Raw genomic sequence first — 22,750 nt, 5'->3', positions numbered from 1 at the left:
ATCACTCGAACTTAGTGAATGGGCCCCTAAGAGTGTGGACAGTATAGTGATATGATATTTATATACTTTCAGAGAGTATACCTTCCTTACATATTGAACAATGCTGGATTTGGCAATTTGGGGTTATAGGGGCGGATTTGGCAATTCGGGGGTTTCGGGGGCATTAATGTGGAAGGGGCTGGAGTGGAGTTAGTTGGGGGGGATGCTGGATGATGCACCCAGCAAAGATAGCCTAAAAAAGATTTTGCCTAGTATTCCTTCAAGACAGGATTTCAGCTAAACCTGAAGGGTCAAAGGTTCCTAATTAAGCAGTTAGGCAATGTCAGCATGGAACTAAACATTTAGATTACATTAAATGCCATTCCTGCATATTCTGGTACAGTTAGAAGCAAATAAAATCCCCAAGAAAGTTTTTGCCATGGTACTTGTTCCAATAAGCAAGGTAGAATGCTGTACACTCCTAAATAAACAACTGCCTAACATGACTTATAGTCATCCAGAACTTCATCCACAATCTACTTTGATCCTCCCTCGAGATTTTCCTTATTTCCTGATCAAATGTTAGTTAAGTAGGCCAGATCAATAAGCTAACAAGTTTGATTAAGCCCCTGCTAGTATCAGCCAGCTTTAGACCTGGAGTACCTAAATCAGTTTATCTGGTGTGGTTTTGTCAGGGATGGACCAAGCCGGCTGGGCACCCTAGGCAACTCGACTGACCACCTTGCACCCACCACATGCACGTGTGACCGCTCGAGTGCACAAGAACGTGGCAAGAGCAGGGGTGCTACAAGAAGTGTCGGCAGTGAGAGGAGGGGTAAGTGATGGAAGAGGTACGTGCCTGGCACCCCCCACTACTGTGCCCTAGGCATGTTTCTCTTCTGCTGGCCATAGACATACAGATAAATCCTTATGTCCGGCAAATTATTGGATGTTGCAATCTCCCAACCTACCATTAACCATTCAGATTAAATGAAGAAGTAAAAAGAACAAATCAGACGATGTTCTGGCCATTAAAATCACAGACATCAATTATACAAAAGTTATGTCCGACAAATAGTAGTGACAGCCCCCCATAGATATTGTCAGATAGGCAACACATGCAAAGATCTTATTGGTAGTTGATATAAATATTTTAACCTGTCCAATCGACTAAATGACCGATCACCATGGCACGAAAAATGTCGGGACGCTCCACACATGATCCGAAAATTTGAGGATTCGTATGACTGTATCTTTACGTCTATGGCCAGCTTTAGGCCATATATCTAGGATTTACTTGTTAAGATGTTCCTAGGGGCCAGCAAGTTGCCAGTTAGGCAATAAATGAGCAGAGTGCAATGTTACACAGATGGGCAGCCCGTGTATGGCTACTTAGAACAATCTTCATTTGCTTTGGTATCTGTTTGATCACTCAGTAGGGCCATAACAATAAAGTCAGCTGGTGGTGAGATAGGAGCATAGAGGAAATTATGACAGTCCAGAAAGCTAAAAAGGAGGGGATAGAGTAATATTCAGCTGTGTTTTACAGTAACCACACTGTAAGATAGCACAATCAAGGAATGAAGAGCGAAGTTGATCTCACTAACAGTATTACTTTTCCTAGTAGTAGTTACATAGTTACATAGTTAAATTGGGTTGAAAAAAGACAAAGTCCATCAAGTTCAACCCCTCCAAATGAAAACCCAGCATCCATACATACACCCATCCCTACTTTTAATTAAATTCTATATACCCATACCTATACTAACTATAGAGCTTAGTATCAGAATAGCCTTTGATATTATGTCTGTCCAAAAAATCATCCAAGCCATTCTTAAAGGCATTAACTGAATCAGCCATCACAACATCACCCAGCAGTGCATTCCACAACCTCACTGTCCTGACTGTGAAGAACCCCCTACGTTGCTTCAAATGAAAGTTCTTTTCTTCTAAAGGGGTGGCCTCTGGTACGGTGATCTTCTTTATGGGTAAAAAGGTCCCCTGCCATTTGTCTATAATGTCCTCTAATGTACTTGTAAAGTGTAATCATGTCCTCTCGCAAGCGCCTTTTTTTCAGAGAAAACAACCCCAACCTTGACAGTCTACCCTCATAATTGAAGTCTTCCGTCCCTCTAACCAATTTAGTTGCACGTCTCTGCACTCTCTCCAGCTCATTTATATCCCTCTTAAGGACTGGAGTCCAAAACTGAACTGTATATTCCAGATGAGGCCTTACCAGGGACCTATAAAGAGGCATAATTATGTTTTCATACCTTGAGTTAATGCCCTTTTTTATGCAAGACAGAACTTTATTTGCTTTAGTAGCCACAGAATGACACTGCCCAGAATTAGACAACGTGTTATCTACAAAGACCCCTAGATCCTTCTCATTTAAGGAAACTCCCAACACACTGCCATTAAGTGTATAACTTGCATTTATATTATTTTTGCCAAAGTGCATAACCTTGCATTTATCAACATTGAACCTCATTTTCCAGTTTGCTGCCCAGTTTTCCAGTTTAGACAAATCACTCTGCAAAGTGGCAGCATCCTGCATGGAACCTATAGTTCTGCACAATTTAGTATCATCTGCAAAAATAGAAACAGTACTTTCAATGCCCACCTCCAGGTCATTAATAAACAAGTTGAAAAGCAAGGGACCTAGTACAGAGCCCTGTGGTACTCCACTAACAACACTGGTCCAATTAGAAAATGTTCCATTTACTACCACTCTTTGTAGTCTATCTTTTAGCCAGTTCTCTATCCAGGTACAAATACTATGTTCCAGGCCAACATTCCTTAATTTAACCAGTAACCTTTTGTGTGGCACTGTGTCAAATGCTTTAGCAAAGTCTAAGTAAATCACATCCACTGCCATCCCAGAATCGAGGTCTCTACTTACATTCTCATAAAAAGAAATTAAGTTAGTCTGGCAAGATCTATTACGCATAAAACCATGCTGACACAAACTCATAGTATTATGATTTGCTATGAAGTCCAGTATCTTATCCTTTATTAACCCTTCGAAAAGCTTTCCTACCACTGACGTCAGACTAATTGGCCTATAGTTTTGAGGCTGAGAACGGGATCCTTTTTTGAATAAGGGCACCACATTAGCAATTCGCCAGTCTCTCGGCACTATGCCAGATCTCAATGAATCCTGAAAAATTAAGTAAAGAGGTTTGGCAATCACAGAGCTAAGCTCGCTAATTAGTTACCATTTGAAATGGCTGTTCTTTTTATTCGAACAAATATTTCAGTATTATTATTAATGTTACAGAGTATTATTATATATATATTTTTATTTTGTTGTATATTCTGTTTGTTTCATTCTACAAAAGCTGCATATTGATATGTGAACTGTAAAGTGTAAGGATATAAAATCACTTCCAGCAGTGATATATTGCTAAAGAGTTTGATTCCCTTCTGCTCATTGCTTTAAATATAATATTTATAAATACACAAACCTGTTTAACCACATAGTTCCAGAGCATTATGTAATTTTACTTTATGCACTGATGGCCTTTGTTATGCTGTTGAAAATATTATTCACAGCAGCAAATTACTCACATATTGGTAAGCTGGTATGTACTGCAATCAGGGAAATGAACATTCGGACAAAGGTTTCTTTACCCACATGAAGTTAAAATTAAGAATAATTCTCTGCTCTGGATTAACATTAGATATTTGATATACCATATGGTTATAGTGAATCCAACAACTACCTACTTGCTACATATCACATGGTGCTATGCAAGTCTCTTTGCATCTAAAATTAAACAACTTTCCGTGTACTTACAGCCTAAATACCTTTATTAATTAATCCTGTATGTGTAGGATTCTAGAAGAAACAAAAACCATTGGTTAGCCTTCCAGAACAGTTAGGGGAAGATTTATTACGTTTTGAGTTGTTTTTTCCTTCTAGTTAATTTTTTTTGGTTAAAATTCACAGTTTCGTGTTAAAAAAAAAATCTTGAATTTATCAAATTTATTGATTTGAGTTTTTCCCATTCCGGTTTTATTTTAAATTAGAAGCTATTCAAATGGTGAGTTCATTCGAGGTATAAAAAAACTCTAAAATTCGACCTTTAATAAATAACCCCCTTAAAAGCTTGATATATACTTAAATGCAGATTTATTAGGATTGGCACAAATATGGTACATGGACAGATACATGTTTCAGTTCAGACAAATCATCTGCAATCTTTGTCCATTGTCACTAAATTAGCACCCCTGCAAGTGGGTGTGTGAGTAGTACAAACTCATGGCATGTTTTAATACAGATCAGTAACTTCAACGTAGTTTCTAATATCTTATAAGGATATGTTATTTCTGATTCTTGTAATATATATAGAGAGAGAGAGAGAGAGAGAGAGAGAGAGAGAGAGAGATAAGAAGGACATTAAGAAAAGCCAAGTCTATTAATAATCACATATTTTTCCTTTCTGCATATTTAAAAAGAAGATGAAAAACACTGCAATGGAAAATGCCCAGGTGCTCATAAGACACCCCTACTTAGATATGCTGTACAACAATAGCAAAACAGAAGACAGGCACAAATTACTTTTAGAGATTATACTACAGTTTTTTTGTTACAACAGAATACAGCATACGAGAAACAACAAAAACTAGATACATGTCGCTTTGTCCTTCATTGTAACATTGTTAATTCATTTTCAAATCTTAGGCTACAGTATGTGTAAGGAACTCTTTCTTATCACTGGTAACACATGAAGTCTCTCTCTATTTTAATTCATTGGGAGCATTTGTAGGATAGCTATGTGTCTCATCTGCATTATTTCTTCTGTGTTTGGCATTAGCCTTATAATGGAAAGACTGAGATCTGGTCTTTTGATTGCTAAGGCTGTATTACTCTTTGTCAGGTAGTATACCTACAGTTTCCCTTTAATAAGCAAAGGGTCTCTTGTGTCACTAACAATAAGCATATTACATCTATGTCTTGGAGAATGGTGTATTATCACAAGAGAGTTGTTTTTTTTTTATTGTACAAATGTGTGCTCCTCCTTCATTCCCTCGGAAGATTTTAACAGCTCAGTGTAAAGGAACTAGTGCCTAGAAGTTCACATAGAATGCTAATGTCTTCTAAATTTGCATATGTTTGTAGAAACTCAGAATCTGAGGCCATGGGGCAAATTTACTAACCTCCGAAAATTCGCCAGCGACGGCTTCGCTCACAGCACAACACTTCACCGGGCGTAGATTCGCCAGGACAACACTAATTCATTAAAATCTGAAGTTGCGTCCAGGGTGCTGAACACTGGCGAAATTGCGCTAGCGTTACTGCACCAAGTGAAGTTGCGCTAGTGTTGCCTAATTTGCATATGGCGGGAAGTTAAATTTCAATGGATGTATATGTTGCAGCAAATACATTACACTACACAAGCCCGGGAAACCTTAATAAAAGAAAATAGAGTTGTTATATTGCCCTACACATGAGCCCAGTGTATAGTTTATGTTCCATATGTTAGGAAATGTAGGGGGGAAGCCAGTTACCCCAAAAATATGTACCCTCTTTTGCAGCCTATCACCCTGAAAAAGGAAAAGACGGTAGCGTTTTTTTGGACTTAGAAAAATGTTCAACTATTTTTTAGGAAGTCCTATCTACTCTATTGCACTGCGCCTGGTCTGAGGTGGTGAAGGCAAGTCTTCCGCAAGAGCTAACGTTCAGTAAAATCCGCATCTTTGTGAATTTGTGTAGTTACGTCCATTCACCAGAGCGCAAATTCACCTGGCGTTAGGGAGCGTAGAACTGCTATAGTCTATCTCCTTCACTAGCGAAATTACGCCAGCGACCATTAGTAAATCTGTGAAATTCCGAAATGACATCAGACTGGAAATTTTCGCCAGCGTTAGTCACGTCGCCCTTTAGTAAATTTGCCCCCATGTCTCTTACAATCCCAGTAAAATACTTGAAGGGATAGGATGCTTACAAAATAAAAATGGAGCATATTTCCTATAAGTGGGGTTTCACACATTCTTTTTTTAACTTTAAATGGTTTGTAAATGTGTTGTTGTTGTTTATATGGGTATGGAATCCCTTATCCAGAAAGTTTAGAATTACAGAAAGGACATCTACCACATAGCCAATTTAAGCAAATAATTATAATTTTCAAAAACGATTTCCTTTTTCTCTGTATTAATAAAACAGTACTTTCTACTTGATCCCAGCTAAGATATAATCAATCGTTATTGATGGCAAATCAATACTATTTTATGTATTTTATTTAATGTATACAAGAGTTTTAGCAGAATTAAGGTATGCAGATTTAAATTACAGAAAGGCCCCTTATCCAGAAAAACCCAGGTTTCAAACATTTCAAACATATACTTGTGCTACAAAATAATACCCATGTATCTAAATACTCATAGTATTCATGGGAGGTTCCATTCTGTTTCACTTCAGAGCAATGATTAAATGTCATTCTCTGTGAGGGAGGAAAAAAAATGTAAATTATCTAGTTCTTCCGTGTGTGCTGTTTATACATAAATACCAATCTGCATGCTACATGTATGGGTGACTGACATTCTTTGGCAGTGAGTTGTTGCCGTTGTTATTTTGTTGGGAAATGCCACGATCATTTACACCTACTCAGATTAAAGTAGTTTATTGTAGCTAAACAAATAAGTAATGCAGATTTAGCCATTGCACCTCTACCCTAAAGCTTTATTTTAAGTAAATGAAAGCCTTCCTTCAAACAATTGCCAATAAGTGTACTTATGGCAATTAAAGACAAATCACAATATTGTGCACATAAGGCAACATTTACTTGGTGATTAAAAGCTAAAGGAAGCCAGCATTTGATCACTCTTTATTTCTGTGACATGACATCTGTACAATTAAGGCAATGTACTGTATCTTGCTCATTATGGTCTTGATTGATTGGTGAGCCTACAAGGATGCCAGTAGAAGCTTTCTATGGACATGTCTCTTGAACTGCCTCCCTCACAGTCCAGCAATTATTGTGTCTTAACTGAACTATTCAGCGGCTGTGGTGCCACGTTAGGGCCCTGCCACTGAACAGGATTCCGGGCACTATCTGCAAGGAGTTTGTATGTGCTTCCTATGCTTGACTAGGTTTCCTCCCACATTCTTAAAAGATGCAGGCAGGCTAACTGACTTCTGATAAAATAGACCAGGGGTCCCCAACCTTTTTTACACGTGAGCCACATTCTATCATAAATAGATTTGGTGAGCAACACAAGCATGAAAAAGTCCCTTGGGGTAACAAATAAGGGCTGTGATTGGCTATTTGGTAGCCCCTATGTGGACTGGCAGCATACAAGAGGCTCTACTTGACACTATACTTAATTTTTATGCAATTAAAACTCTCTTCCAAGCCTGGAATTCAAAAATAAGCCCCTGCTTCGAGGTCCCAGAGAGCAACATCCAAGAGGTTGGAGAGCAACATGTTGCTCACGAGCTACTGGTTGGGGATCACTGAAATAGACCATAGTGTGTGTAAACATAATAGGGACCTTAGAATGGTAATAAAACAAACAGTACTTCGTACTTGATTCGAACTAAGATATAATTTATCATTATTGAAGGCAAAGCAATCCTTTTGGGCTTAATTAATGCTTAAATTATTTTTTAGGAGACTTAAGTTATGGAGATCCAAATTACAGAAAGATTCCTTATCTGGAAAACCCCAGGTCCCAAGCATTCTGGATAACAGGTTCCATAACTGTACAATCTCTGTACAACACTGAAGATTATGCTGGCACTATATGAATAATAGGATGATAATAATAAATTATTAGGTTTCTTTTTCACTTTAATGTATACAATATACACCCATGGCCCAACTGAAACACTCACACTTTGCCTGGAGGACATCTTGCATGCAGTTGTGCAAATTTACTAACAATATAAAATATTATGAATACCTGAATTGCCTGGCACAAATCTTTGAGATGACATTCATCTGCATCTCTCACTTAAATGCCACTGAGAATTAGGATTTAGTCTTTAGAGGGAAGAGATACAACTGTAAAACTAAGACAGGGTTGTGAGAAGGAGACTAAAGCTGAGATAGATGGAGAGGAGTTTACAGAAATATTGGATTTTAGATATATCATTCTGAACCACAACAGATACAGACAGATGAGGGTCATTATGGCATGCTTTGCAAATCCACAACTGCTGAAGCAGACACATTAGGATTAGGAAGTTTCAGACTGACTGGGGAAGATTACAAATGCAGTGGCTGAAAATACATGAAGCCTGGAAAAGGATTGTCTTAATTTATTTTTCTAATGAGTGAACTGAGTATACTGAAATTTAATGTTGCTTGTATAAGTAATAAAAGCACTAAAACCATTCTCCTGAAAATGAATGAAAAAACTTCTACAAAGATTTCCAAATCTAATATGTAGCCAACCTATAAGGGCTCATATAGCAATGCAAGAACAAGTGCACATGGGCTTGGATGGCATTGATGCTATTCTTTAAATATGGTACTTTCATCCAACACACTCCTTACACTTCTGCAGTGTTGGGATGAGTGTCTGTTCATTTGCTACTAAACTTAGTTTTCAACATAATATCTAAATTGTGACAGTGAAGTCTCCCAGAGAAACCTTGTTTTAAAATATAATTATTGATTCTTTGCAATGGGAAACTGGTGCATTTTGCCTAGTTAATGAGCAGGTTGTGGTTGGATTATAGTTGTTTGCAGGTTTTACAGACTGATAATGGTCATAACCACATTATAGTATATAAATACCTCTTTATAATATAAACATGCTTCATCTCTGTATCCACCAAAAGGATATCACTCTCTAAAATGACTTTCCAGTACCATACAAAGTTAACAACATTGTTTCATTTTTGTTTTACAGATTGTAAATGTGTTTGCTGTTGAAATCTTTGTATTGTGTTGACCTACACAATCAGAGATTTACTCAAATAAGACATTGCAGTAACATTGCATTTATAGATATACTTACAAAGCTTTCCATCTCCTTCATTCTGGGTGCTCTGTTGACTATAGAGAACCTTTTACCCCATTTGCTTACCTAATGCTTGCCCTAAAGTGAAACATCTGAAATCCAACATATTGATGCAATACATTTAAATGAACCCAGCTGATAAACTGTTCTGCTGAGATTTATGGATACAGTATATATATATATACTATATATATATATATATATATATATATATATATATATATATATGTGTATATATATATATATATATATATATATATATATATATATACTAGTTCACATAATTTATGCACTCATTTATATTACAGGTTTATGTATTTCATACACTAATTTATGATATTAATGATGATTATATAATATTAACTGGATTGAAATTTTAATATATTTTACACTGAGAAAGATGGTCACAGATTTAAAAATTACTTAATTGATTGATTTGGATACTAAGCACTGATTTGTTTATTTAAATGAAAACGGTTATTTAAAGTTTGTTGAAATGGCATTTTATTATCATTGAAAAAGTTCCTAATGAGGACAGAATAGCTGGATATGATGTACTGAAAATAAAGAGGTGAAGATTTTTAAACACACTATGAAGCAGAATTAGCAGGGGGCAGGGGGTCTCAGCATTGAGGCAAGTTAGAGAGACATTTGGGGACAATGTCTTTTGCTCTTCTAAAATGTAGCATGAATGTCAAATAAAGGGCCATTGGATGTGACTACTTATTGGCCATTCTACATATTTTTAAAACTATAGCTAAAAAATTCATATTTCATATATTGTTTTGAGCTAAGGGGGCCCCTTAATAAAGACTTGAACCAAAACAAGTCTGCTTTATAAGATGAGTCACCTAAAACATATATGCATACATATGTGTATATAAGTGCAATTTGCCTGCATTAGCTATAATGTCACATATGATCATATTACATTGGTGGCTATGTTTGTGTTTGTGCGTGTATGATTAGTTTAAACAAATAATCTGCAAAAAAAAAAAAACAGAGCCAAACAATGCTACTGCCAAGTAAACACGTCGATAAAAAAAACATATTCTCCACACATCAGATGAGCAGTCGCCTGTAAATAAGTATGCTTTTTGTCTCTGAAAACTCATTAAGGAGCTCTATAGTGATGTTGTTCTTGGTTGCCACCAGTGTCATTAGGAGGAGACAATAGGGTTTTGTTCAGTACTTGTTCCATCAACTCTGTAACAGTGGTTCACAATTAGGAGGCTAACAGTTACAACAATGAACAAAGGGGTTGCTGCTGGTGCAGAAAGGTATTGGGATGCCATCATGCACAGCTGGTTTATTGTGAGGTTAGAATGAAGGAGCTTCAATGGCTGTAGCTGATTTAATGTACTGTATGTTGAAAAGAAGGAGGCCTCTGCAGAAAATCCTTTGTTAAACAAACAAGGAGGGTACTTAAGCTTTTTAGAGAACCTGTTTCTGCATTAAAGAGAAAATGTGCAATTTTTAAACTTTAGGTAGGAATGTGTCTCAGTTTATTTTCCAGTAAATGCTTACCAGTAGTAAAATTAAAGCAGCGTTGTTCTACTTAGGGTCCATGTTTATACTGCTTCACCCCTACATACAAAGACAACAGTGACCACTTTAAGTAATTCCTTATATTTCCAAATCTTGCTCTCGCTATCCTTTAGCTGGATGTTAAATGTGCTAAGACCCATGGCCAATTCTCGAATTGTCCCGAATAACATACTTTACACTGACATTTCCTTCTCTGTGATATTCTCAAACTACTGAAACTCGAATTCTTTGACATTTGACCCCATTTTATGTTAAAAAAAATGTAAAGAAAAACAAATCATAGCAGACTTAAACAAGTTTTCTTCCATTATGTCCCTGTATTTTGCACATCCATTTGAAAGAATTCCAATAATTATCTGGTGCTCAGCTGTTCACAGGGATACAACCCAACTTTACAGACTTTGCAAAAAGACATCTGATTATTGCTGCTGTCTTCTTGCAAAGTCTGTTTTAAAGGAATAGTAATCCCAAAAAACGAATGTGTATTAAAGTGATGTAGATATATAATGTACTAATTGCACTGTACTGGTACAATTGGTGTGTTTGCTTCAGAAATTCTACTACAGTTTATAAAACAAGCAGCTATGTGGCCATGGGGGCAGCCATTCAATGTTGAAAAAAGGAGAAAAAGCACAGGTTATGTAACTGATAACAGATAATCTCTAAAGTATACAATGATATTCTTCAGAATTTCACAATACCACGTATTGTGTGCTTGAATTGCTGCCCCCATGGCTACACAGCATCTTATGTAACATACATTATACCCTGTATTGTCATTCCTTTAAAACAATTTAATTTTTTGGAGTTACTGTTCCTTTAACAAGATATCCTATCTCAACTAATGAAAAGCAGCCCCGCAGCATGATGCCACCACCCCCATACCACTTTAGGTAGAGGGTCAGCCATGTGACAAGCTTGGCATAATACTACACTGTATTGCATAGTTTCACAAAATACATTATCACTTAAAATAAACTATGAGAAAGCACATCTGGAGTTTGCCAAAGAGCATGAGAATATCTCAGCTGTGATGTGGGAACAAGTTTTGCTTCAAAGCAATCAGTATGGCACAAATGTAACACTTGCATACACATTAAAAACACCAAATCTACTGTCAGCATTTGGGGGCATACTTATGAAGACATTAAAGGGATACTGTAATGGGAAAACGTGTTTTTTTTTCAAAACACATCAGTTAATAGTGCTGCTCCAGTTGAATTCTGCACTGAAATCCATTTTTCAAAAGAGCAAACAGATTTTGTTATATTCAATTTTGAAATCTGACCTGGGGCTAGACATATTGTCAATTTCCCAGCTGTTATCTTGTGTTAAGGAGCTGTTATCTGGTTACCTTCCCATTGTTCTTTGGTTTGGCTGCTGGGGGGAAAAAGGGAGGGGGATGATATCACTCTAACTTGCAGTACAGCAGTAAAGAGTGATTGAAGTTTATCAGAGTACAAGTCACATGACTTGGGGCAGCTGGGAAATTGACAATATGTCTAGCCCCATGTCAGATTTCAAAATTGAATATAAAAACACCTGTTTGCTCTTTTGAGAAATGGATTTCAGTGCAGAATTCTGCTGGAGCAGCACTATTAATTGATTCATTTTGAGAAAAAAAATGTTTTTCCCATGACAGTATCCCTTTAAACTTCAATTTTGGGAAACCCGTAAAAAATAAAAGATGGAAAGCAATTGAAAAAAGTATTTGCTTATAGTGAACAATCTGAAAACAACTGAACTAAAAAAATGTTTGGAAGGTGACCCGGCAGGGAGTGTTTTCCCACCACACTGGGGAAAATCATGCATGCATGTGTTGCATGGCCATTGGCAGAAATGGCATCACTATGCAGGAGCTGCTCAATGTTTCCAGCATTGCCTACACTTCTACACCACCAATTTTGTTAGCAGTTACTCAGTTTTGGCCCCTTCACCCTGATCTCCCATCATACCTAATTCCCCTGGGTTTTACAGGTTCTTTGGAGAATTTGTGTGCACATGCTCAAGTTGTCGTCACTGAATGCCTACTGAGCATGTGTGCATGGAATTTGTCAGAGAACCTGTAAAAACCTGGTGAATTAGCTATAATGGCGAGAGAGAGTGATGGAGGGGGCCTAAACCAGGTAACTGTTGACAAATACAGGGGAGTTGACAGCTGTGCAGTGTATGAAACCTTTCTTGTCCTTTAAAAGAACAAGTTGTGACTTTCAGAGAAACTCCCATGTACATTGAAGGTGATCTGTAAGACAATTGAACTAAAGGCATCATTTAATACTGTGAGACAGTGATTGCTCTGCAGGACAACTCGTAGCTCATCCCATTGATTTCAGGGGGTTGTTAAATTGACCGCAGCAAGTGTCCCATGTGACATATGCCACCAAAACACTGCATAGAATAACCCTATTATGAAAGGGTTGATAAGGATAAAAACAAATGTATATAATCTTACAAAATAATACTTCAGAGAGTAAATGTTGTTATAAAAACGTGGACAAGGTCACTGGCTTTTGCTGTTGGAACCAGGCAGTTTGGGCAGTTAATAAACACTGTCAGTGTCCCTGTACGATGTAATGAATACTTCCATTGTTAGAATTGCCTTGTGTCAACATCTCACTGTGTTGTTGTCCTTACTATGGTTTGCCAGATTGCCAGCTTATCTAACAGAATACACCCCGCTTCCCGCTCATGAGAAAGGATCTGGCGCAGTTTAATGGGAACTTAGGTTAAAGCTTTTTTAACCTGCGTGATTTGCAAGTTTATTTATTTGTAATATAGGCTGGCAAGCTCCACATTCCAGAAACCTAGAGCGCACTTTACTGGCTTTACATTTCCCTTTATATGGCTGAATACTGTGTGTCCCTGCCTAAAAAGTAAACACAGTATTGGGGAATGAGCTTAAGATCCACAGATGCTGATTTAACGCTTTCACTGCCAATGACTAATACACTTGATTGCCATCAGAATTTTGAAACTGTTGTACTCTGACTTAAAGGATCAGTAACTTCAATTTTTTTTTTTTTTTTAAAAATTGTTAGTATAGAACGAAAAAAAAACAAAGACATATTAAACTTTTAAATCGCTAAGTCTTTATTAAGAAATAACTTACTGAACTGCGCTTGCGATACTCTTCATATAAGGTGACAATCCATCATGCGACGCTCGATTTCTCCTCTCTGGCTATCTCTTATAAGGAAAGCAGAGAGGAGAAATCGAGCGCCGCAGGATGGATCGCTAGATCGACTTTTCTGAAGAGGCACGCAAGCAGAGTTTCGGTAAGTTATTTCTCAATAAAGACTTAAAATTTTAATATGCCTTTGTGTTTTTTTTTCGTTCTATACTAACGAATTTTAAATTATGTTACTGGTCCTTTAAGAGGCTTTTTCTGGGGAAAACTTTTATGTTGTCATTCTCCTTTTATGACTAGTCATAATCATAATACTTTCTTATGTTTATCAATGAGGTTTTCACTGGCTCATGTTACATTGTTTGATTTATGATTTTCACATATCAGGAACTACAGGTGTGACCTGTTATCCAGGAACCTCGAGACTTTGGGTTTTCTGGGTAACGGATATTTCCGTAATTTGGATCTTCATACCTTTAATCCAAATAAGGATTGATTAAAGTAAAAGTAGAAATGATGTGGAAATTCCTCATGTTTCGAGAGCGTTATAGCAAACCCTTCTTGCCATGTATAAATGAAAACGCAAACCCTATATAAATACATGTTAATAATAATATGCAAGTAACCCATAGCAACCCAAAGGATATTTGCTATTAAACAGATGACCAGCAAATTCTACATTCTGATTGGTTGCTATGGGTTACTGCTCTTGGGCAAAATTAGTGCCTTTTATTACATAACCCCCAAAGAAGAGCAATACTGAATTTTCATAGCACCATGCTAAAAATAAGCATATTTTATATTGCAAGTCCAAACAGGCCACTAACAGCAAGTTGACCACAGAAATCATATATTTTTAGAAAGTACACATTCTGATTAATTCAAAATGGCTAAATAGGTTTACTCAAAAAAACGCAAAGAATTGCAGCTAGAGGTTTTATTTATGACATTTCTGAAAATTCCCACAAAGCTTACACTTTAGATAATCTTATCTTCCACGAGTCCTAGGTTGCAAAATAAAGCATAAATAAATAGTAATGCTGGGGTTTTCTTCTGCATATGTCCAATATGAACAGTGAGATTAGTGGTCTCAGTTCGATTTCAAGTAGTCTTGCTAAGCAGGGATTGTTTTACAGGCAAACTAAGCAATCAACCGAAATGTGAAGATGAAAATGCAATAAAATTGACAAAAATGCAATATAATCACAGAAATAAAAATGTAATTACACATTTTGATTAGTGTTAGCAGTTGTCACACTGTGCTATAAAACACTGAAATGAACAAAATGTGTAAGTACAATTTGTGTGAGTGTGCAAAACCACCCCCTTGAAAAAAGAATATAAGGTCTAATTGCCTACAGCAACCAATCAGCAGGTATCATTTACTGGCAGGCACAAGATAAAGGAGGATTCTGAAATGTTGACGGAGGGCCACTGAGAAAGGAGCAATTCTAGGGTAACATGGCTATACAGTATGTCTGCTTTGCGTGTTATGTAGAGCTAAGGGATTGAGGGGAAATGAAATACAGAAGTAACACAAATTAGTTAGTGCTTCTGTGAAAGGTCTCATAGCTGTAGTTCCCTATTGACACCCAATAAAGTATATCCTTATAGATAGCAGAGGTTGGGAACCACAGAGCAGGACAGAATAACTGCTAATTAGATTTTTATTGTGCATCCACACAACATGTTTCTGACATCAAGGTCCCTTCTCATATGTGTCAACATGTTGTGTGGATGTACAATAAAAATCTAATTAGCAGTTAGCCTGCCTTTGTCTGTCATTCTCAACCTCCACTATTCGTGCAACTGCTACAAATTGTATAAATTAAAGGAAAATTATACCCTGGAAATGAATGCTTACACAACAGATAGTTATCATATTAGATATGAAATCATATTAAGTGGCCTTGTAAAGAATCTTACCAAACTGGAATGTAGATATCAGTAAATATTGCCTTTGTATATATTTTCCCTTGAGTCCCCATGTTGTGATATTCTCTGTATTGCCTCAGAGATTACCTGACCAGACATAATGCAGCTGTCACAGGAAAAAGTGTGAACGCAAAACTAAAAACTTTGCCTGTTAAGTGGCTCATGGCTCTATTTAGGATTACCCAATGGCACATACTAATAATATTTAATATTTGAGCTGTTTTATGCAATATATTTTTTATAGAGACCTACATTGTTTGGGGTATAGTTTTCCTTTAAGATCTGAAGATTTACTGCCCAGTTCATAAATTATACAATTTGTGGTAGTTAAATGGTTAAACAAGATCATTCTTGTTATATATTGCTGCCATATATTGCTGCCATTCACCCATATGCCAACTCATTTGCATCAGTAAATACCTGACAGGTTTTACAGAGGTGGGGGTTATAAAATTGGCATGGAATCTTATCCTGTCCTGGTGCCACCTGAGATTTCTAGTGTCCATTCATTATAAAGCAGGCTGGATTTCAAACCCAGTACATACCTATGACAAAGTGGTTTAAATAGCAGTTGGGGTGTAAATGCGAAATCACTGATGCCATAAACTATATGCAAGGCAACACGTTTTGTCAGTGGACAGATTATAGTTAGATGGAAATCACCCCCCTACATGAAAATAACTTAGCTTACATTAATGGTTAATAAAATTTGAGTTTCTGAAACGTGAAACAGTCTCTGTATAATTGTGTCTGCAAACAACTTTTTTTTTGCTTATATGCTTTCATGTACATTTGTGGAAGCTGCCATATTTTCTACAGCTGAGGTGAACTCAAATGTTTTCCTAGAACAATAACATCGCCATCTACTGGTTTTATTAAGCATAGCTATTATTTGCCAGCAAAAACCCCTACCTTCATTTATAGGGTACAACGTTCCCCCAACCTTTATGGAACTATGGCAGTACAGGCTGATATTTTACCAAATGTAGACTCATATTATAAATAATGTTCATTACTTTTTCTGAACGTGCCATGTCGGTTAATACTGTATTCTTACTGTAAATGAAATCACATTGAAATTCCATGGTCTTTATAAACCACTCAGCCTTCAGCACAGGCATGTGGGATATACATATTGCAATATAATCTACATATTTCATTCTTATTTCTAACATATTTCTTTATTGTATCATTTTAGGTGTCCTTTTTTTGAACCCCAATGTTACATAAAAGGCTTTATAAGTAGCCTGGGGAGATCCCTTTCCTTTGAAAGTCCCACACCCTTGTCTTTAGCCTGTAATTTACTGCAAAAGGCGCAGAATGAGGAGTACAATCAGTTTTCAGCGAGGAGTAGTAGTATCTTAGTCGTAAGAGGAACAAGTGATGTATTATGTTACACCTTCTATTGACCAAGGTTAATTTGCAAGCCTTTGAGACTATTTAAGTACCAGATGTCAACCTTGTTACAGTTAATATTGTTCTGCTAACAGTTGGTAGCTCAGCAATATACTCAAGGTTTGACTAGTTATTTGAAATCTATGTATCAGACACAAAAACATGACTGCATTTAAATTAAGGGAAACTTCAACCAGATTTCAATTTTAACTGTAAACGTGGTTGTGAAATCAGTAAGTTTCTGTTACTTGCTTTTTCTTGTTCTCTGTACTGCTGGCACTAACTACATATACCAGTGGAACAAGTCAGCTCCACCTAGGATTCCATTTTTCACAATGCCTTCTGTGATTCTCCACATATCTGTAAGTCACAGAACATAAGAGCTTTAAAATAATTGTAAATCAGTAATTAGTGTGTATTTGGATTTTTCCTTGTAGCTGTGCCCTCCAGCAGCCAATAGACTTATATATGCTTTACACACACACACAGTTTTATACATGAGTATGACTGTTGCTAATGATTTTCTGCTGAAATTTATCTTTAAACAATTAAATTTTTCCTAAAACTTACCCACACTTTATTTTTTCAGTAGGGTTTTTCTTTTGATACGTTTGTTTATTTTCTTAGTTAGTAGCCCAAACTGTATTTTAATATTAATGCAGTATTCATATTAATGCAAACAATAGCTATAATGAACAAAAAATATTCCGTTTGTTAGGCACCTCCCAGTGACTATGATCACTGGCTTCTTAAAGTAGCCAAGGGATATGTGGAAGTAGGAAAGATGATGAGGGAGGCAGGAAATATCCCCATCTCCTACTGAATCTCTGCAGAGCGCAGATCAAAGCATATGCAAGCGCAAATTACATTATAACTACCATAAATGCAAAGGTTTTATATTCATTTTCTGCCCATCATTACAGACTACAGAGTTAGTAAAGCAAGAACATTTTATCTGTGCTACTGTATGAATTTATATTGGTACAGCACACAGCAGCCATGGCTAAACTGTAAATATTTCCTATATTTACATAATAAACAAGAGCCGTGAATATCCTGTAAAATATATTCTTATAAACTTTGCTCAGTGATATCATCCGTTATTTTAGCATACGTTCCAACACTCTGAAAATGGAAAGATGGACGAAAAAATTTGCCACGCGAAGTGTGCCAGATTTTTTGACCACGCCCCTTTTGTGGACACACCCCCTAATTACCATGCCCATTTTACAAAATGTGCCAGGTTATGAAAGTTTGAACACATTTCCTGTAGTTTTTATGTTTTATTACAGTTTTATTAATGAAGGTAAACTGCCCTTTAAGCTGTGAGTCTAACTTTTCCCAGGGGCATAAAACTGTTACAAATGTATATTAAGTATCTATTCTGGGCTCTCTGCCAAGAGCAATTAAGTTAGAAACATTGTATCTTTTTTGGTTGCTCAGTGAAGAGAAATTGGGACTTTCCAGTTCCAAAGCAGGACTGCGGGTTGAGCTGTCAAAAGAGGGACATATATATATACAGTGGAAGAACTACCGGGGGAGCAGGGGGTGCGAGCGGGCCAGGGCCCGCACCCCCTCAGGGCCCCCGGCAGACCGCGTGCCGCTGACAAATGCGGCCGTTCGGAGGGGGGGCGGGGCCCGGCTGTGCGTCACGCACCAGGGCCAGTCCCCCTCTAGTGACGCTTCTGTATATATACAGTGCTTACAGCCACATAAACCAGTTAGTATTTTGGTAATATGCACAGTTTGCAGTTGTTGGCAATGGCTAACTTGGAATAAAAGCAAAAAGGGCAATGTAAATGAGCATTTGGTTATTAGAGGAAATAAATATGCTTTGTGGTGATGACAAGTCAGCCTCATTAGCAGAAAGCAGACCTATGGAATACATTTAGTTCCCAAGCTCTGCTCTTTTTACAGTGCCCAATGGAATAGCTGAAGATATGTGTAGAAACATAGCACATTGTACAAGGAGCAGGAAGCCTATCACCCTTGTGCTCTGTACAGTAGAATGCATGATTACTGATTTGGCATACATGCATATGTTACTCTACAGAGGTGAAGACATAATGGCTTAATGAAAAGCTTGGATGTACAGTGAACCTGTTTTATTGAACCTTAGAAAGCTTCTATTCATCACCTCAGGTGACTTGAAAAAAAGAATTACAGCACAGTCTGTGTTGCCTTTTGTAATAGCTTCCGTGGTGCTGTAATATTAACTTTGTTACTGCAAGGACTTAAAGGGGTGGTTCACCTTTAAGTTAATTTTCGTATGTTATAGAATGGTTTTTTCTTTGTTCTTTTTTATAGTTTTTGAATTATTTGCCTTCTTCTCCTGACTTTTACCTGCTCTCAAATGGGGGTCACTGACCCCATCTAAAAACAAATGTTCTGTAAGGTTACAGTTTATTGTTATTGCTCCTCTTTCTTACTCGTGTTTCTATTCAGACCCTCCCCTATTCATATTTTAGTCTCCTATTTAAATCAGTGCATGGTTGCTATGCTAATTTGGACCCAAGCAATCACATTACTAAAATTGCTAAAACTGCAAACTGCAGAGCTGCTTAATAAAGCTAAAAAACTCAAAAATCCCAAATAATAACAAGTGAAAATTAACTGTAAACTGTAAACTTTCTACATAACAATTAGGGGGGGTATTTACTAAAAGTTGAATTTATCTAATTTTTTAAAATTAAAACAGTCTCATACTTTGTTTTTCTTTGCAGTTGAAAGAGAAAATGTGCAGAAGAGAACCTTCACCCGGTGGATAAACCTCCATTTGGAAAAGGTAAAGTAACTGCCAAACCACTGCCTTTCCCTGCTTGCCTGGTGAGAAACTGGGACAGTGGTACAGTCCTACCAAATCAGACTGGTTCCAAAGAACTTACACACTTCTACTCCTCAGTCTGCATATTCACTGAGGCTATTTTGCATATTTGCATCTCTTCTCCCCTTCAATTGTTCAACAAAAGGAACTTCAGTTAATATTATGGCACCAATATGGATGTGCACCTATAATTTGCATTATTCTCTTAAATGCATTTATTCTTGCATTATTTTGTTTCATTGCCCAAGAAGTTTGGACTTTTAGTATTAATTTCTGCTTTGCTTTCACACCATTATCAATGTAGATTTACACTTCTATGGCAGTGACCAGAGTAAATGAAAGCTTATTACCACTCTCAGATATTTCTTTTTTCCTTGTGCGCAAGTGGAATATGTATGACAAGAACTTCTGAAGCTTTCAGTGGCTTTTGTAAGCCAAGTACATCTATTTCCTACTGTTGGATCTCAGTTAAAGCCGCTATGACAACAGTACAAGAGCCTCGGCGGATTGATCTTTGCACCCACGGATAACTGTGGCTGACGGCTGTCAAGAGTTTTACAAGTATTTGGCATCTGAAAAAGATATTAGCACGCTAACAATAATTAGATCATACAGAAACCTTCTGGTCTATGTTTATTCTCTCATACCAGCCCCATGAAGTCTTAGGAACATTGCAGGCACAAGGGCCGGTTTGTCTGGAAGTGTTTTTTCTCTCCTTTTTTGCTTCCACAAAGGAAAAAAAATAAACACCCTCTACCAAAGCTCTGCCTGCTAATGTCTGTGTGTTCAGTTTAACTGTCAAGCCAAATCACTTAGAGGAATTGTGAGAAAATTTACCCTGGGGTTATCCATGAACCAGCAGATATTCTTTTTGCTGCTAAAATGACAGAAAATATAATAGGCCCATTTAACATACCAAGCAACACTAATCCTATAATAAAATATACTCACGCATGAAATTGCACAAACTAACATTAGGTAATATATGCCTAAATTACAGCACTTTGATTGATCATTTCACAGGTGCTGTATAGCTTTAGTGTAACACGTTTAGTATAGCAAATTTCTTTTTTTCACTCTTTCTAATTACCCTACTAAAACTGTAGGTTATTGAAGAACGTATAAATAAGGTTTGTTTTCCATTCCACTCATTGTGCTGTATGTGATAACCCAGTGCAGGGTTAGTGCTAAGCTGCTAATGCATATTAAAATTAACATTTAACATACTTACATGGATAGATGGATGGAACAACATTACACTGTACAGTTTAAAATAGAAAAATAAACAGCCCAAAATATATAGATATGGCAATACCACTAACAAACACTGCAACAGGGAACGGGCTCAACTTATAAACACTAGTTTATTGCACAGACCACAAAAAGCAGGCAGTACATCTTCTTGAATACAGCTCAAAATTTAGTAGGGCTCATCTATAGGCCATGATGCACATCCTGCCCACAAATCTTAGAAGCAACTTTTGTGCTCCAGAATGAAGCGCACCGACCTGTGCTTCTCCCATGAATACTGTGCTGCCTGTGTTTAACAGCATTGCATGCATAAGAAGAGGCACATGAGAGCCCCCTATCATGTCTAATCTGTGCATCAAATTAGGAAGTGGCAGCAGAGCAGAGCTTCAGCAGAGCTCTTTGTTTGCCACTCTGCCTAATATCCCAGAGCAAGATGCAAAGTGCAGCAATACTCTGTGTAAATTCATTTGAGATGTAATAAACCTGTGCTTGTTAGCCTCCATAATGTTTCAACATACTAACATTTGGATACTGCTTATATAAAACCATGAAGCAAGATGAGAAGGTTGCCTTAGGAAGCACTTGGGGTAGGGAAAAAAAAACACCCCCTAATAAACGTAAGAGAAAATTTTCCATTTTTTTTTTTAAATGAGAGATTTGTGTAATACAGCATATTATTGCCCCTTCTGCACTAACTATTTGCCCCCCTCACCCTAGTCCAAACTTACAGTGGTAAGGTATATAGGGTGGCATCATATCTGCTGCCCCAGATAGGACAGAAGGGACCCTGATATTGGAATTACCCTGTTGAAGGTGAATACAGCCACTGACACTATTCATTGATCCTTTTAACTTTTCATGGGAGTCCATATATTAAACCCTAAACATGATTATATCAAATTAGGTCAGTTTAAATTAGTCCATAAAACATGAATTCTGTTTTCTAAACCTTTAATAGAAATCAGTGTGCCAAATGCTAGTAATCTCCAGTACTACCTCCATTGAGTTATGTTACACAATATACAGTATTTAAAAAATGTCAATTGAATTATATCACCATTGCTCCCCCTTGACTGCTGTGCTTCCTATTGCCTGTTGCTTTCACCTGGACTTGTTCACCTTGTCTGGCTTAAAATATATGGTCTATTAAGGTATTTCACTAGTGTGTATGGGAGATCATAGTCTAACCTAGAAATAGCAGCATCTTTTATGTGCTTAACAATTGGATTAAATAGTAAGCAGATCCTGCTGTTGGATAAAAACAATATGATATAATTATAGTCGTAATTATGAGGACAATTCGATTTCTGGATAAAAGGTCAAACCTTTTATGAAATAAATGGAGTAACCCATAGCAACCAATGAGATGTTTGTTTTTCGAGCAGCTGAACAGGAAATGCTGCCTGCTGATTGGTGGCTATATTTTATTAGACAAGTTGTAAATGTTACAATACTGTGCAAGCCGGTACCTATGCAAGGTATCCTGTGCATGCTCAAGCCCAAGTCTACTAAAGGTATCGCTGGAAAGAAAAGATCCCCGAGCTGGTGCAATCATTGTTTGTCTGGAAAACAGCAATGATCAGCTCTGCCTTATCTTGAGTCTTAATGAAACTGCTGTGTATTGCATCCCTTAGTTATAAGCAGGAATTACTTTGTTCCCCAGTTGCAACTGGGCAACCATGGGCTTATTAACTTATCTGCTTCTGGTTACAGCTAAA

General features: G+C 37.0%; 1 protein-coding gene across 3 annotated transcripts in view; it reads left to right on the top strand.

Annotated features, from left to right (window-relative positions):
- clmn.L (calmin (calponin-like, transmembrane) L homeolog) overlaps positions 1 to 22,750 on the top strand; it is a 69,388-nt gene that overhangs the window by 23,339 nt on the left and 23,299 nt on the right. For all 3 annotated transcript variants that reach the window (XM_018230464.2, XM_018230463.2, XM_041573024.1), the window contains exon 2: positions 19,681 to 19,742. In XM_018230464.2, coding sequence (XP_018085953.1) covers positions 19,681 to 19,742 — 62 coding nt within the window. The remainder of the gene's footprint in view (positions 1 to 19,680; positions 19,743 to 22,750) is intronic.

This window comes from Xenopus laevis, chromosome 8L (assembly GCF_017654675.1).
Source record: "Xenopus laevis strain J_2021 chromosome 8L, Xenopus_laevis_v10.1, whole genome shotgun sequence".
In the NCBI taxonomy this organism is placed as follows: Eukaryota; Metazoa; Chordata; class Amphibia; order Anura; family Pipidae; genus Xenopus; species Xenopus laevis.
The sequence above is the reverse complement of the archived record's forward strand: the minus strand, read 5'-3'. Positions and strand labels throughout refer to the sequence as shown.